This window comes from Neodiprion fabricii, chromosome 4, assembly GCF_021155785.1.
Source record: "Neodiprion fabricii isolate iyNeoFabr1 chromosome 4, iyNeoFabr1.1, whole genome shotgun sequence".
NCBI lineage: Eukaryota > Metazoa > Arthropoda > Insecta > Hymenoptera > Diprionidae > Neodiprion > Neodiprion fabricii.
Window position 1 is genome coordinate 36687155 of NC_060242.1, and position 18325 is coordinate 36705479.

The 18325-nt window shown below is 39.6% G+C and overlaps 1 protein-coding gene and 2 long non-coding RNA genes across 3 annotated transcripts; 2 read left to right on the forward strand and 1 right to left on the reverse strand.

The window, feature by feature from the left end:
- The first annotated feature begins 140 nt into the window (after positions 1-140).
- LOC124181423 (calcium homeostasis endoplasmic reticulum protein) lies at positions 141-5463 on the forward strand. Its single transcript, XM_046567996.1, has 8 exons — positions 141-408; positions 1330-1500; positions 2185-2857; positions 2994-3065; positions 3292-3688; positions 3771-4177; positions 4335-4709; positions 4934-5463. The coding sequence occupies exons 1-8, from the start codon at positions 390-392 to the stop codon at positions 5226-5228; spliced, it is 2409 nt and encodes an 802-aa protein (XP_046423952.1). The 5' UTR covers positions 141-389; the 3' UTR covers positions 5229-5463.
- On the reverse strand, positions 5426-7208 carry LOC124181436. Its single transcript, XR_006870463.1, has 2 exons — positions 7103-7208; positions 5426-5793 (listed from the first exon to the last, which is right to left on the reverse strand). It is a non-coding gene; the product is annotated as an uncharacterized LOC124181436 (long non-coding RNA).
- A 1940-nt stretch (positions 7209-9148) lies between these two features.
- LOC124181438 lies at positions 9149-10282 on the forward strand. Its single transcript, XR_006870465.1, has 3 exons — positions 9149-9596; positions 9916-9991; positions 10062-10282. It is a non-coding gene; the product is annotated as an uncharacterized LOC124181438 (long non-coding RNA).
- Positions 10283-18325: the final 8043 nt, after the last annotated feature.

Below are 18325 nucleotides of genomic sequence, written 5' to 3' on the forward strand. Positions count from 1 at the left end.
CGTTACATCGAAAACTTTAGCGACGAATGTAGATGAATGGCTATAAGTTGTCTGTGGATCACGGTGAATGCAGCCAGCATCATGTCGAAATCGTATCTCTCTGATGTTCTGCAATAAGTTCTCAACTCTACCGTTGGAACATCTCAGAGGGCGCAAGCGCACGACGATTTTCGGTTGTCACACCAAAGTCCACTAGGGGAACTGTCTTTACATTCTTGAGTCAACGGCGAGGGAGACGAAGTGAAAAAAATGGCGATGTCTAGCGTTGTCGCTGTATCGTGAGCATAATGGTTTTCGGCACAACATTACAGTTGAAAATACGATAGAGTTTCATTATTAAGTGTGAATTATTCGTTACACGACGAGTCTCGAGTACCCACGAAGAAGAAATGGATCAGGCTCCTGCAGGTAGAGAAAAAAAATCACAATCCCAAGAATCAACGAAGCGCGGTATTATTTCCACACTACGTATCACGTATCAATTAATTTTTCGGCTTAATTTTTCGCCCATCAATACAATATTACTCTCCACCTTTACAACTTGACGAGTAAATACAAATCAATGCACATTTCTCTCACCCTGTGCTACACAAACATATCGTTGTGTACAGGAATTGTATTAGGTTATGTGGCTCGTCTCACGTCCACCTTAAAATTGCCGAAATCGGCACCCCGATGAGAATTTGGAATTTTGATTTATTACTAAGTATGACTATCTACGAATCTTTTACAACACTCGGCGAAATATCGGTGATTATTTTTGTTTTCCACGTTCACATTCATTGTCCGTTCGCTGCTTTCTCTCCTACAATCACCCTTCAAGACATACAATCTGTTAATCAAACCTTAGGTATGGTTATGATTTTAACAGGGTAAATATTTGTATTCCATATTCATTTCACAACACGTAATCGACATCTAAATTGCGATCAAACAAGTCTGGAGAATCTTTTAAGTTATATCATAAACGATTTGTCTCAAGAGAAATATCTGATACTCTTCAATACCGCAATAACATTATATTGATATCCTTATCTTGATATCATATCTTGTTCTGCGATGGTTGCATATTGTTTCCATTTATATTTTAAAGTTAATAAATAACAGGATAGCTATCTAAATGTTGGATTATTTTTTATATCAGAACTGTAACTAGGATATTGTACTTATATGTCATAATGATTTCTTGAATATTTTAGAAAATAATCTGTCTAGAAAATAATACCGGGTAAGATGATGATCCTTTTTTTCCATGAAATATGATGTAAGCTTACATTGTTGTTGGATGCCGATTGTTCTAACAAAGTTCTGTTTTAAATGATTTAATAGACACGGACTTGCGCAACATCATAGACAAGCTGGCTCAATTTGTCGCACGTAACGGACCAGAGTTTGAGCAGATGACGAAAAACAAGCAAAAGGATAACCCGAAGTTTGGTTTCCTGTTTGGCGGAGAGCACTTTAACTACTATCAATACAAAGTGACAACGGAGCAAGCCAGTAAGTGGGAACAAATCCCCTTAACAACGTACAAAAAAAGGTCTTCGTTCAATGAGCTAGAAGCAAACCCAAAAAAAAAAAAAAAAAACGACTATGAGAAAACGTATGAAATCGTCAAATGAACAAAACATCACCACCGTGCAATGAGATGAAAAATGTCATTTGTGCAAATCAGGACATCGTTCAAGATTTTGGGAATCGTTATTTATTATAAGACTTGAAAAAAACTAGAAATGTGAAAGGGGCTTTCTTAAAATACAAATAAGAACAAGATGTAGCTTTAGGATTGTTATCTGATCCAAGATTAGATCGGCAAGGATACAAATGTTTAAAATACCAACTACTTTTATGTTTATGAAGAGTACTACACACTGCCGCAGTAAAATCTGTTTTACATACATGCTCCTGTACTCAACTGTTTGGTGTAGCACGATGAAAGAAAGAAAACAACACATTCTGTGTTTCAGTGGCGCTTTAAATTTAACAGTAGACTTAATGCATTCTTACATGATGCCAGAAAAATTAATATGTGCCATTCGAAGATATTCATCCAAAAAACAACCGAATTAAAAATGACAAAAAAATAACAAAAAAAAAGTAAAAAACATGGACCATTAGTTTATTTTTTCAATACCATGAAGAAATGAAAACAAATTGCAATAATCCACCGTCATTCGTTTACAGTTTTAAAGCAAAAAGGAATAAATCCAATGCAAAATGCCGACCCACGTTTAAACGTTTCGCAGCAGCAGCAAACAGCCGCGGCCGTCGCTTCGCCACAAAATAACGTCAGTCTTGCCTCGAGCCTGAGCGCTCAAAACAACGGTTTAAGCCAAGTGGTCGGGAACCCAGGGCCCGTTATACCAGGGATAACTGGGGTACCCGGAGTATCCGGAGTTCCAGGACCAATCGGAGGGCCTGGAAATGTGGGACCACCTGTTGGGGCCATTCCTGGACCAATAAGGAACGTGAATTCGCCGATCGGAGGAGTTAATCCTGGTGTCAATATTGCCGGTCCTTCAGGTTGGTTGCGAAATGAACTTGCGCAGCTTCAGTCACAGCAAGCTACACTCCGAGAACAAGTTAGGCAATCTGAGCAAAACCTCGCTGCCCAACACGCCGCTTTAATGGCTCAACAACAAGGGAGAGTCGAGGAGGCTGTCAGACAAGCTCAAGAAGCATCGCTGCAAAATAATGCTCAGCATACAAACACTGACCTTTCTGCATTTGATTCTGTACTACAACCCATTATCGAGAGCTGCACTAAGGACAGCATCAGTGCCGGAAAGGCTTGGATACTACAGAATTCTATCACAGCACAAAGCAATCAAGTTATCGCTGAGCATTTGCTGAAAAAGTATGTATATCTGTTCATCACCATTTCTCGATGTGTTTAAAGTTATCAAAATTTCACATCAAAGCTTAGCCGGCAACAAAACCATATTAATTTTTTTTTTTAATCGAATTATAGTAATTTCTGTAATAAATTTTAGAGTAATTCAAGGAGCAGCTTTCAGCCAGAAGTTACACGTGATTTACTTAGTAAACGATGTTCTTCATCATTGGTAAGCATACAAGTGTATTTCACAAAGAGGATTATTATTTCAAAAGTTTATTTCGACTCAGTGCTTACCTGAAGGTAGGATAAGCAGACTGGTCAAATGAATGCAAACTGGAAATGCATATAACTGGTTTATAAAAGATATTCTAGAATTGGTTCTGTACCTTTTTATCCAACACATACAATATAATCATGTATACATTATTGTAAATCTTAAAACAATTTCTTAGTGCGAGGAAAAAATCAATCGATCTTCGCAAAGCAATGGAAAGCGTTGTTGTCCCGATGTTCTGCAACACGTCATTGGCTGCTACCGATGAACAGCTTAATAAATTGAACAAACTTTTAAGCCTTTGGGAATCTAAAAATAATTACTTTGACGATGGAATAATCGAGAAGTTGAAGCAACCGAGTATATCTTGGTCAGAATACCAGGCCAGTTTAGTTTCAAAACATGCAAGTGCCATTACACCAATCACCACATCAACCAAACAGACTTTTGAAAATTATCAAGCTCAGCATCAGGCCTTCATCAATCATGCTATGAGACAAATTCAAACTATAGAGCAGCAGAAAATTTCCATTGATCAGCAGCTTAAAGCTCCACCACCTCCGCCACCGCAAATGGTAAGCTTTGATGTAAAATAAACTGATATCGCATATTCAAAAAATGTTTCGCGCTTCTAATTAATAAAAATGTTTTATACAGAACCAAACAAATTTAAACATACCACCAACTCACACTGGGCCGCCTCCTCCAATGTCTGGTGGTGATATGAATTTTAGTCAGCCCCCACCAGGCTGGGGAGTTCCTGGGGCTCCGGAACCACCTCCGTTTACCAATGTTCCATTACCGGACTTCTCTAAACCACCACCTGGCTTTGGCCCTCCACCGATCATTCACGAACCATCCATGGAAGATCTTATGCCTAGTATGCCATACTTCGAATTACCAGCTGGCTTAATGGTCCCACTCATCAAATTGGAGGACGGCGAATATAAGTCATTAGATCCAGATGCTATAAGACTTCCACCACCGGCTCCACCGAGTGATAGATTAGTTGCTGCAGTCGAAGCATTTTATGCTCCTCCAAATCACGATTCACCCAGGGATAGGTAAATCAATGTTTAGTAATAATTTCATGTTATACCGACACATTTACATACGATATTCAGGCAAATACACCAATTCACAGCGATGTGACGCTGATGTTAGGTATATTACTATTGGACTAAATGCATGCATGCTTATATTGTTACTATCGAATTTTAGTGACGGTTGGGAGAAACTCGGTCTGTATGAGTACTACAAGGCGAAAAATGCGGCACGCAAACGAAAGGAGGAAGACATTCTGAGTGGATTAAGACAGAGGTCTCGATCACCGTCCCCTATTTTAAGGCCACGATCTAAAAGCCCGAGTCCGCCCAAAAAACGATACAGAAGTAAATCTCGCAGCAGATCCAGGTCTAGATCGAAGGGCCGAAGCAGATCTAGATCACCAACGAGTAATCACCGGCGCAATTCCCGTAATAGTAGCAATCACAATAGCAGGAGTAGGAGAAACAGAAGAAATAGCAACAAAGAAAGGAGTCCAGACAGCAAGCGAGGGGACAGATCTGACCGAAGTCCTACGCCACCTAGTTTTCTGTAAGCATATTTACGTCATTATATTTTTTTTAAACTTAATTAGTGAGTTAAAATTATTTAAAATTTGCGTAGTTAGTTTCCTTTTACAATTTTTCGGAACTTTGTCAAATGGAAAAATCAATTTGTTGACCTTTTTCGATATAGTTCCAGTACAAAAGTACATTTTTCATTCAAATGAATTTCACCAATGTGTGATAACGAAACTGACTTATACACTTCAATAGGGGATCAACGTACAGCAAAGCACAGCAGGAGATAAGTTTAGATGAGAGTAATAAAGGCCATCAATTGTTAAAAAAAATGGGATGGGGTGGAGCTGGTTTGGGTGCAAATGAACAAGGAATTGAAGCACCGATATCAGGAGGGGAAATACGGGATAAAAATGACCAGTACAAAGGTGTTGGGATTAATTTGAATGACCCGTACGAGAACTTCAGAAAAAGTAAAGGCCAAGCTTTTATCACGCGAATGAAAGCAAGAGCGGAGGAAAGAGCGGAAGAAAGAGCAGAACGAGATTGAATTATTTTATAATTAAATATATGATATTGTCTCTAATATCGACATTGTAAGACAAAAGTGCGGCTGTTTATACGTATACTCACGTGTGTACGTACGTATACTTGTACGTGTACATAATATAGATGTACACAGTGTAACCGTTGCTTGTGAGCAAAGGAACAGAAATGAAAAGGGAGACGCATTTTTTTACTTGACGAAGGAAGACATTTTCGTAAAATAAAAGATTTTGCATTCATACCATTTGGTATAAAAACACCCTAAAACAATATGGAATAATTAAAAAAGACTTACTAAGTTGTTTATTGTTTCATCAAAATGGAAACTTAACGATAGCCTCTGATTTTTGCATGGTCTTTAGTCATGGTCAAAGCCTAAAGGTTCTTTGACTTTTGAACGATATTATTTATTACTTTATCGTATTCAACCCCGGCAATATGTGTCAGTTTTTATATGTACGGATCACAACGTGTTTTCTTACACGAATAACGAAGTCTACACAGTTATTTCATCGTTTAAAAGTTCGTCAGCTATTTGCGAGAAACGTTTCACAATTTTAACTGCTATTCTGAAACAACACAAAAAAAGAAACAACAATTAGTAGAAAGGGCGCATTCAAGCATTAACAAGAATATTATGTTATCAAATGATGTGTACAATGTCAATTACGTTTACAGAAATTTGTTCATAGAATGAAGATAATCTGTACGAAAGGAGAATAAATAAGAAAAAAAACGTTACAGAATTTAAAAAAACGAATGCATGCTTGTATACTACCAATTTGATTTGCCTGATCAGTAAAACAAATTTTTGGATTATAGAAATCACGAATAATTAATGGCGGATTGTCTTTCGATTAGAATCATGTAAAAGGATTTATGTCAGTTAATTGAGGTTCGCTGTTTGAGCTAAGATCAAGTATTGATAAAACTTTGGTTATTTGCGGTTGGTAAAAAGACTAGTGGTTTTTGATTTTTTTTTTTTTTTAACTACCTAAAAGTCAATAATTAGAAACAGTGAAGCTTAGTTCAGGCATATCTCGCATAAGAAACAAGAATAAAAACGAAACGAAATCATGGTGGGTTGAAATATTACATTGTAGCAATGAAGAAAGGAAGAGAAAACTTAATCAAAGAACGGAAAATTGCCTATACCCGTATACATTACTCATTATTTATAACGTACATATTTTGCATTTCCCATTACTGATTTTATGTGTTTATTATTTCGAGCTGAGAATAGACTCGTTATCATTCATTTACAATTACAGTTGTTGAAAGTATAATATGTATATACTCAAGTCAGTGCATTTCTCTCCAGGGGCAACAACATGCCTTATTTAAAAAAAATGTTGAAAATTCAATAACTGTATTTATAGACTTAATTAATCATTCTGTTGAACTTAACTACATTCTAAATAGCTCAAAACTAAATACTGTACAGTTGGTATAAATCTGTTAATAATAAATAAGTAATAACAATAATTACAACCAACGATGTGCAAAAATATTTTTAACCGGTTATGCCGGTGAGTGTTATTCTGCACGTGCAAAAAACTTGTAAGATGGAAAAAAAAGAAATAGGAAACCGAGAAACAGTATTGGGCCAATAAGAAATAAAAATTAGGAAGTACAGAGATGAATTTTTTATATTTATCAAATGATTTGGAGGTTTGGATAATCATAAAATTTTGGCAGACGGTCCGATACATTACGTGCTGGTTCAAGATAGTTGCCTTCTATTTTTTTCGTTTATCTGCAATTTTTTATTTCTATGATTTGGAAAATTTTCAATTTTCTCCGATCTTGATCAATTTGTGAGAGCAACTACGCGCATTATCTACTTTTAATCCGCATTGTAAAAACTGGATGACGTACTGATCTGCTGATGACATCGTACGTTTCGTTCAATTTATCACTCAAGTTTATTGTGTATTTTCTTGTAATGACAGCGGTGAGGCACTACGATGAACTGCTATTACCGTATCACACTTTATACAATCGCGTTACCAGTACGTAACGTTACGTTGATTCCGGGCTGGTGGTATAGTTTCTGACACCGGAACATTTTAATAGATAACTTAAAACTTCTCTATGCTTGGTAAAAGAAGTTTGCTCGCAACGAGATCAAAGTTTCAAAAACATGTCTTATCGCGGTTAGCGTGTTTCTGCCTTGAGAACACATCATTGAGCATAGATATAATTTGACCGTCTGCGAACGAGCTTCGAGGGGTTTTAATCTTGGTTGCCCCTTTGACCCCCCCCAATGAGAACTGATAACCAAACTGAATATTTCCAATGCTGAACCGGTTTCACAGATATCTCGGGCACGTAAACAGACCTCATGATCAACTTCGCAGCTTTTGCTAAAGCACAATCTTGGAGTTAAGCCGGTGCAGCTTTCAATGAAAACTAACACGTTTTCTTTTCCCGTTTTTTTTTTTTGCTTAATTTTTTTCCTCTTTTTTACGCATTCGTGTTGAGAATTAAAAAATAATTGTACAATAAGTGAGTACTGATCAGCGGAATTGAGCTTACCGATTTTCAAGCGACAAATGATCGTTGTAGAATCAATGTTTAGGAAGCCTTTCTTATCGTTTGGGAATTGTGAAAACTAGAAAATAAGCCTACTCTGAAATTCGGTGGGTTGGATTGAGAGCTGCGAAGATGCGATAAATGTTTACATTTTTCCGCTGTAGGTTTTCAGGAGTTCCACGCAGCGAATTGAGATGAAGCGCAAACCTTTTCTTGCATGAAATTACGTTGAAATAGTGTCGTAATTCATTGGTTCCATAATTTTTCAAAACCATTTAAAATTTTCTGGAGAAATACAAAGATGTTAGCCTTTCTTTCTCTCTGATTTTTGGAGCTGAAAATTTTTGGTCTTAGAATTAAGTTGAATGTCCCTTTCTCGACTAATTGGACGTCAGGTAGAATTTAACAGAAACAGTAAAAAACATCGTAAGATTAACAGGTGTAAAAACACTGCTGTTGAGATTCTGACTTTTACTCTTTGAAAACATTTTTAATACCCTACTCAAGCAGGCTCTACTTGCAAATCATCGTCTCAAATTTATTCTTCAATTGTATGATTATATCGATGAGCTCTGAGTCTGGTGTATCGGACCGACGGCAGTTACGGGTACTTGGCTGTCGGTCCAAGGTCACATTCATGAAATTACTTGGATCATATGATCAGCGCTGGGGTTTTCCGAGCTCTTTAATACTGCAAAATCACTCTAGAAGTAAAATTGCGAGGTCATAACGGTTCCGAAAGAAGGTAAAACTCTGCACTCCAAGCATAATAATAGAAATACGCGAATAATTAGCCCTCTGGTCTAGACCTTGGTCATTAATGACCTGGCGGTGTTTTAAAAGTTACGCTCCTGCGAAGGGAATTTGTTTTCTTTTTCAAATAACTATTTATCGATTGTAGATACCGCATTTGCGTTTGCATATCCTTACTCAGGACATTCCGACGATGCCAATTTACTATTAAAATTATAAAAACTAATCCTCTGAACCAGTTTTATAAGGAATAGAATTTTCGGCTCACAAATGACCCATGGTATACGTAACAGTGGCGTCGAAAAATGGTGCAGACTAGAGTATCAGCAGAGTATCGTCGTTGCGTGCCCGTGACTTGCATTTCACTTGTCACCGGATGCACCCAAGTATGCAGATATTACCACATGATCGCCGATTACGGCTTTGTTAGGAAAGGAAGGAATTGCGGTAATGGCGTAAGTGCAACGTGATCAAATTCCGAACAAATTGTACGGGCGAAGGATTGACTGAGAAACATGCGACGTGTGAGAGAGCGCGATTCTCGAAGGAAAGGACCTCGGCTGGCCGACCAGTCACGGGGCTCACCACGCTTTTACTCACGATCAGCGCCGCGCAACACGTGCGCAAAATGTGCATTCAGGGTCCGATTCGTTGCCGCAAAGATTCCATTTAGGTGTAGTATTTATAGTCGCACGTAATGCGCGCTTGCACATAAGACCGAGAATATATTGTGCAAACCAGGGCGTGTGAGAACATCCGTGTTTTCCGTTCGAGCTTTCGTTGCGAAAGTTCTACATCAGCTGCGCGCACGTTTACGTTTTCCAAATGTCTGCACGGGGTCGCGACGTTACGGCTCAAGGATAATCGGATCGGGCCACATAATTTCCCCGTAATTTTTGCAACCTCGCTGAAAACTGCAGCAATCGCTTACTGCACAGTGCGCGTAGCCACTGATCCGGAACTAAGAGAAACGCGACTCGCAACAAAACGTCGGTACTCTTGTTTTAATTGACCAAGGTCGATGGAAGGCTGTTAACGTTATAGCAGGCCGTCGTTCGCACGCTGAATCGCAATATCTATTTCGGTACGCCATATAACTATCGATGATCAAAAATCACGCGTTCGGAGCGTGATGTTTGTTTCCGAAGGAAATACAACATATTTTTGGTAACGATCTGACAACGATTCACCATTGTCAGGTTCTCGGCGATAACTGAATTTTACGTTATACGCTATAAGGAAATAAACCATCAGTTTGCTGTCGTTATATGCAGTTGTGTCACCGTTTCCCCAGGCTGTAACAAATTTTATAAACAAACAATCTAACTCGTGTGTACCAAATATAATTAGCTTTCAAAGAGATAAATTACAATTTCACGCGTGTTAAACTGCTTCTGTTGCAGGTTTTTACACGTATCCGAGAAGTTGTCTAATTGTCATCGGACTATGTGACGTTGTTGCGTAAAGATACTCAACCGGGTATAATATATCTCTGATAAATTGATTCGATCTAGCAGACTGTGTTCAACGAAATGAATAATTATTACAGTGTATCTTGAGAGCGGTGAATTCCGCACACGCCTCACATTACGCTCGATAAATTTTCAAACTTTCCTGTATACGTTACAATAAATACAAGTTGCAGAGAGGGTTTTACGGGGATGCCCTAGTCGATTTCGACGTTGACATTTGTATCTTCAAATATGAAAGTCTGCGTATTTCGACAGCAAAAAAGGACTCAACAGCCTCACTCTGTACACAATTTTGAACAAAAATACTCCGATATATTTTCATTTGACGCAGAAATAAAGAAATGGCAATAGTAAATTCATAGATTCGAATTATGCTCTCTAAAATTCGTATAGCCTTGGAGAGTTTGCATACTGTGAATTGGTGCAAGTATTTGTACAAAAATTGAACGCCACGGACAGCATTCTTGAGAAAGTATAATACATACAATCGCGGTTGAGTTGCGAAATTTATAACACGCACCTTCGGCAAGAGAGTCGTCGAATCGTTTCCAGGAATTTACGAGCGTGCTGACACGTTGCAACTTGATTCGTGCAGATTTGGGGGATTACATACATCCGGTATTCAGCTGAGAATTTAATAACGACGCTGAAGCAACGCATGGCAGTTATATGTCCTCAATTTTTGCTTACAATAATCGCAGAGAATCGCTTAATTTGTCTCTGGCCGTTCAGTGCAGTTCCACACGTACGCCATTTCTGTATATTACAACACCGTCGTTCATGCTTTCGCGTAGAAATGTTAATGTTGCCAAATGGATTATACTTGAAGTGCGTTTAAACTCTGGCAAAAAATTTCATGTGACTTTGCGTTACGACCGACATCTAGAGACGTAAGATTTTTCATGCTCCAAAAACGTCTTACCGCAAGCTTACGTAACGGAGTATAAAACTGATCGTTGATCCTGAGGATGAATTTATCCGCGACACGCGATAGACAGAACAGATAGTAAGCAGATGATTCGGAGACGTGCCGTTCCGATACCTTCAGTATCGATAAGACTGATAAAAGCTGGCTAACCAGCCGTCGATTAGGCCGCAATATAATCGGCGAGTAAAGCGGCGTTTTGAGGATAATTTTATCGCCAAAAGCCAAATGAGAAATGGGGTCAAGGTGTCAAACCGTGGCAAACACGATAAGCGTGTTACACACGAGCAGAAGGACGCACGCACTCGTATTACACGTCTTATGTATAATGTGACTTTACGCTTTGAAAAACAAATGACTAATGTAAAACGAACGGAAGGCAGGGGAAAATCTCTGCGGCTACATTTGAGCTTATTGAATACCGTGTGTTAAAGATTTCCTTTGGAACGTTTCCGTTGAATAAGTAAGAAAACCGCCGTGCAGTCACGTATGCACATGGGTACCTTACCTACTGCACGTGTCACAAGTGACGGCTATTAAAATTCGATTACCGGGATAATTGTGATTTTATACCGTAACTACTCACTTAATAAGCTCTTTCTAGGCCGCTCTATACGTATATCCTTCTCTCTCTCTCTCTCTTTCTCTCTCTTTCTATTTTTAGCGGGGTCAAGATACAAATTGTCAGAAGTATACATATAGATACGTCACAGTTTGCGCGTTACTGGCTATGCGTCAGCTGAACTTACACGTGTGGCTCACGTATAGTACTTACAGTGTTAGCAGTCGTTAGTGCCTTATTATAGTTCAGCACAGAGTTAATATACCGAGGCGTATATAATCGGCAACAGTTCGCCGAATGAATTTGTTGCCATTCTTCAAAGCCAAGATTTCTATACAATGAATTTTGTAAACACCTTATTATTTTCAGTTATTTATAAGGATAATTACACACCGTTAAAGCTGCTTGCAATTATAATGTATGTTAATGTACAATACATTGACTTTGTTGTATACAAGTATTTATGCAGTAATAACAATTTATATCAATCACTTCTTACTCATGGTTATGTCAAGGTTTGTCGGGGGTTCCTACAGCCGTCCTATCGCAAATATTCATTACACGTATGTGTACATTAGGCGTTTATTTTCAGTCCTGTGTTACGTATATACGTCTTGTAATTTTCTTCGGAGAACATTTGAAACGTTGGTCTTTAAAAATAGACTTAAGATTACCTATATTTTAGAGTACTGAGATTCGACCCAAAGATCATCAAATAGGAGTCCGCCTTATTTTCCCTGCATGATATCAATTTTTCCCTTGGCATTCGACGAAATCTAACAACAGGCGGCTCGATATTCGAGTAATTCGTCCAGACTGATCAGCTGATTCTCAGTTTCGACGCCATATTGAGTTTGGTTAGGTCCGTATGCTGAGTATCAGTTATTCGACGAAAGAAACATCCAGAAACTTTGGTAAATTTAAATATGAAATTCTTCCAATTTCTAGATGGAGAATTGCTGTAGCGTCGTGGTTACGTCCGAAGTGAACTGCATGCTCGGTGAATTGAAACGAAGAATTATTAATCAGGTAATTTGTATGAGATGGATGGCACGTGATATGGCGCCGAAAAGAGTAATCAGCTCATCGTCCGTGGTTATATATTTTTCGATTAAGAAACGCACTGCGAACAATTGGGTTTTTATCCTGCAACTTTGAAGCGAACCGGGCGTAAAAAATTGTCTAAAAACAACTTTGATTACTCTATTATGAATGCCTGGGAACGGTAAATATATAATTTTCACATGTCGGATTTCCGTGGAGATTGGAGAATTATTACAATTAGAAAAATCGGCCATAAACCGACCAACATAACGGCAGTCAGCCTAAGAAGTTGTGAATCGTGTGGTAAACCGTCGCGTGTCTATCCATGTATACACACACCGCTAATATTAGCTCGTATGTTCGAAAATAACTCGTCTATATTCGCGAGTACCGCGATGGAAAATACGAGCTACGTGGGTAGGTTGAAAAATACGACGCATTCGTCCGATACACGGAATGCATGTAGGTACATACGCATGTATGTGTAACAGGACGTCGCCGATTGATAGGTAGGCCGAGAATTATTTTCGGACGAATCGTTTAACGTCGATTCTCCCTGTGTAGAATGTAATCCACGGTGCACGCGCGCGAAGCAAGTAATTCCGTCGGCTACGTCATTCCGACGGCCACCCAGCCAAACAGATCGCGTGACTGCAGCGGTTGATAACGCGAGTGTCACGTCGTCGCCTTGGTTGTGTTAATGTTGTTAATGTCGGAGCAGATAGTAGTGCAGGCGCTGTATTATCGTCCCGCACAATTGACCCGATACTTTGTTTTTCAATCACGTACGTGCCGCAATTGCATCGAATCGTCGTGTCGAATGCAGTAGAGAAAAAGTAGTACGTGTAATGCGATCTTCACAGTTTTCTCAATCAACGGTCGACGCTCTACCTCAAATCACGTAATCCCTGGTAGGAATAATTTTTACAACCTGTCCACGACGAATTTTATTTTACGGTTAAGTAGAGAAATTCAAAATACTTTCGCAGTTTTGTCAGAGAATTTTTTGCGAGTGGGGAAGCCGCCCTATTGAGAGAGATTACTGTAAAATATCGTAGAACTTTCTATTTTTACCGGAATGATAAATGTTGGTTTTATTTCGTAAGACTCACCGAAAGTGACTATAAATATACGAAAGGTTCTCTAAATCCGTCTAGATCACACTCACGATCGAGAAATAAGACGATTCGTCTTCGGACGTACCCCGAAATTCTATTCGGTACTTAAGTTGTCTGCAATAAGTTTTCCTTGTGGGAGAAATGCGACATCTGGCGGTAACTCGAAAATAATATCTCATACTGTCTCATAAATATTCGTTAATCTTATCGATCTAAATCGAACTATAAAATTGCCGACCGTCACAATTATTCGTAAAATTTCGAGTTTACAAAAAGTTGTACTTTTCAATGAAATTCTTGGAATAATACGAGAAAAAAAATGTACGTTGTCCGGATTCGAAATTGTAATTATTTTTTACAGAAAATTATAGATTTTTATAATTTTTCGTAGAAATTTGTAATTTTCTATGCAAAATACTGCGATTTTTGACAATTTTCCCCAATGTTGTACGCTTTTTAGACGATTTCCTACGATTTTCAACTGAATTTTATCGTAGTTTAGCGTAGAGATTATTTTCACCACGAACAGAATATTTGTCCGGAGTGAAAGCGACGATTACGACGAATAACAACGTTGCGCAACACGCTGGACATCGAAGGCTGCATTGCTTGACTCAATTATTCCGATCGTGCTGTGTAGACCGAATACGTACTCGAGATACTCGAGTCTTTCCTCTTCACCAAGTTCACTTGCTTACTTGTTTCGTGCTGGAAAGCTTTGACTTCGTCTAAACAGTGCGTGCGTGGCACGAAGCACTTTTGCATAGATATATTTGTTCAGCATCGATCGTAAGTTTCGTTTTCAGAACGGTCTCGTCATGACACATTCCGGATGTCCGGGGGTTCCCCTGAAGATCTTTAGGTCCTGAGACGATCGATACAGTGGAGAACTTTGGCCGCGAAATAGGTGAATCATTCATGATGGTTGCGACTAAACGCTGCTGCAGCGCTTATTTATAACCGATTTGTCAGTGTCTGTTTAACGTTCGGCCTTTTGATATTACGCACATGTAACGATGGCCTTTCTGCCATCGCGATCATGCCACTGTTCAGGATCTAAACGTCAAGGAAAGCAGTGAAGAATAATCTACAAAGACGTACACGATGACCGATTTTTTCGCGGAACACAACGTAATTGTTGCAGAAAGTTGGACATTGTTAAAAAGCAATTTTGGAAGGGTTGTATTTCAGGGTAAATCGATGGCGGAAAAACATATTTTCATGTGCAGAAGTTCACTCGAGCTACTTGAGAATCTTAAATAAACTTAAACAACTGCACTTAATTGGTACTTGTAAATGTGGGGTAATTTTGAAGCTTGCACGAGATTTTTGCAAGCCGTTAGAGTTCTAGTTCATCAATACGGTCACACGTGTCGCATCATTGCCACAGAGGAATTCGTTTTAACGATATTGTCGTATTATATTGTAAAAGAAACTTGTGCAAGCGTACAAAAAAAATTTATCTCTCGTTTCAGTTAGTACCGAGATTTCTCTAAACTGCACGGATTGGTGACCTTCGAGATGACGCAATTCCAGAGCGAAGTTCTCGCCCACGTTATTCAGTAGTCGGTTATTACAGTAGAATAATCGTCCCGTTCACGCTTAGCTGCTAAGTTCAGGATAATTCCCCGTATTATACGCTCGAGAGAATCTTGGGCAAACATAACGTATCTATATCTGTCTTCGCCTCAACGACGCGACATGTTGCTACGAGGAAAATAAGTACCAGCACCAATGCGACGGCGTGCAACGGTTTTTACTCCCATACCACCGCATGAACCGAGAGGATCGAAGCACCTGCACTTCGAACTGGTTCGAACCTGCGCTTCGGAATGGTACCAACCTCTCTCACTCACACGCATCTTCGTATCCTTCTGTCCGTGAGCTCGACGAGTACATACACACCTGACACGTGTCCGTCGCTATTTACCTCGCATCGCCGCCGGTGAGGTGCATTAAGTGATGCACACCGGGTGGGAGTGGAATACCGGTAGGATATTCACGGTGTCGAATGGTCCTGGAAATTATCCTTGAAATTTTCTTGCGTCCTGAAAATGTTCTATTTTTGATGTCCTTGAATAACCTGATAATGTTCTGGAAATGTCGTTGAATTTGTTACGGATTTTTTACTGGAAATCATGATATTAGTTATTGCTCTGGTAATTGGAGAGGAAGCTCGCGGCTAATTTTTGATGCAATCAGCTACGCCGTAAGCGCATACAAAACCAAGAAAAAATCATGCCGCAGCTAGGACAGGAGGACTTCTGTTCGCAGGGGAGTTTTCGAGAATCGGAACTAACATCGCCTTCCGTCTTACGGTCTCTGCGATATTATCAAAAGTCAAGATCAAAACTCCGATAGCAGCGTGCCTGCGTGTTGATAAATCTGATTCCGCGGACGACCTCCAAGTCGAAACCAATCAACCTCCAAGTCGTAAAGTACAGAGCTTAACATCCTCGTCTGCTTTCTAAGCTGCGTTTTGTTACAGCTATATTATTGGGATTCTCACTTTGAAATGCCTCATCTGGTGGAAAAAAATCGAACTAATGCAACCAGGCCGACAGCTGACCGTTAACCACGTTTTTCCCCGCGTGGATAGTACAACAGGTATGTATTACTGATTGATGTTCAATCAATTTACGTGACACGAGTAATTTGAAGCCCCAAGAATGACGATTTGCCTTCATCGCCTTCGTTAAAATGAAAAACTTAGGTTATGTGGTGATAAAATGGCGCCGACAAGCAGTCTCTGACGTCACGGGAACATGTTCCAATTGGATCGTAGGCCGAGCAGTTTTTCCATCGAGGATGCACGATCGTGTTCGAACCCCGGATAGCCTGCATGAGCGTAAAACGACTCCGGACACCGAGTATCGGACGTTCCACGCACAGCGCATACCTAGGTATCCTAGGCGTCACAGGTATTATCCGAGACGTGCGCTTAGGCCGTAGCTCTTTTTCAGAAAGAAGTGTAGCAAACAGGCCGGAGCGAGGAGAGCGCGTGACGGAACACGTGACCGAGGGCACACTGTGCTCGCGTGACAGGCCCCGTGACGTCACGCGCACGTGTCACACAGCGTGGAGAACGCGGCGACGGCGACGACGGCGAAGCCTCCCTCCTCCTCCACCTCCACCTCCTCCTTCTCTTCCTCCTTACAGGACGCCCGACGGGAGCTCGACGTCTAGCCATGGCCTAAACGGTTCCCAGTAGCGTATCTCTTTACGGGCGAGGGCGTCGCTAGCTCGGAAGGTCGGCGAAGACGCCTCTTTCCCGGGTACGGAAACTCTCGCAATCGACCTAAAATTCGCTTCGGGGTTTTCCCGCGACGAGTTTGACCCCCCCACCCCCTCCCGCCCCTCTTCGACCGAGATTTTCCGGGGAACGCGAGGCGTCTCCGGAATATCGATTACTGTTATTATGCGGAACGTTTTGACACTGTAGTCGTGTGCAGGTGTTGATGAAAAACGTTTCATTCCGAACGGTTGAAAAAAAATTGTCTTTTTTTTTTTTTATGCGAAACTGATATATACAGTTATAAGAACGGTTTCAACACTGATGGGATTTTCCAAAAACAAATTCGCGTAAACGTCTATTTCGTGTTGTCGATACCATGTTTTCTTATTATTATTGCAACATTAGAGCTGTTTGTTTAGTTTGAAGCCTGCCGCAATTTTTTAGTTTAACACAACGACTTGATGTCAATTCATCGTTGCACCAATATCAAATTATCGCAATAGTGGAACGAAAACATAGCGTAATTGGTGACTATAATAAAAAATAATGTTGGCAAATTATACTTAATTTTCTGCTCACGGTTAGAAAACTCATTTTCATTTTTTACCCAGATCGAACTAAGTATATGTTTTTCGGTTATGGTAAAAAACTGCAAATAATTGATTCTCTTTTTTCATACGTATAACTTTGATGTTCGCAGAACAAACAAAGCACGCAATTATTTGTACCATGCGTCTTCGTCAAGCCTTAACATTATTGCGTGTTACTCTGTGCTAATTTTTCGCGAAAATCAATCGACAAGAAAAAATATCCGAGAGAATCTGCAGAAATTTTACGGGCATTAACTCTGGAGTACAACTCTGATAGAAAAATACATATCTCCGGTATTTTTCACCATGGTTTTAATCGATTGTCAGGATGACTCGGTGTAATCGAAAAATCGACAAAAGATTCGCAAATATTTGTCCGTCTAGCAGGTCTCTTCGACGTTTTCATTCCGTTCGTTGAATTGTCCTTCGAAATTATGTGTAATCCTGCAGACAGGTATGTACCTAAACGTCATCGGTCTGGCTTGGAAAACGGATACGTAACAGGATGTCGTAAACTTGTATTAGAACATTTATAGTAATGTATAGTGCGTGTGTATATATATATATATATATAAATTATACCTGCGTTATGTAATTTTGCCATTCCGTCGTCGTAATAATTTAATTGTGGCGAGTATATTTTCAAGTGTACAGATTCCATAGAACGGTACGCTTATAAAAACTTTAGAGAAAATAAGTATCAAAGCCAAAGAAGAAGAGCAAAAAACAGTATAAAAATTGAGAAACACGTTGGAATTGACGCACTTTATCGCGGCGGATAGCATTCGAATTAATTCAATTACTTCGAACAGGTTACACAAATTCCAACCGTATGCATTACGTCGCGTTTATATGCGTTTTATATCA

Excerpts from the sequence above, each read along its gene's own strand:
- LOC124181423 (XM_046567996.1), top strand. Across the intron at positions 1,501-2,184 it reads AGTGACAACGGAGCAAGCCA|TTTTAAAGCAAAAAGGAATA; the intron begins GTAAGTGGGAAC and ends ATTCGTTTACAG. Across the intron at positions 3,066-3,291 it reads AACGATGTTCTTCATCATTG|TGCGAGGAAAAAATCAATCG; the intron begins GTAAGCATACAA and ends ACAATTTCTTAG.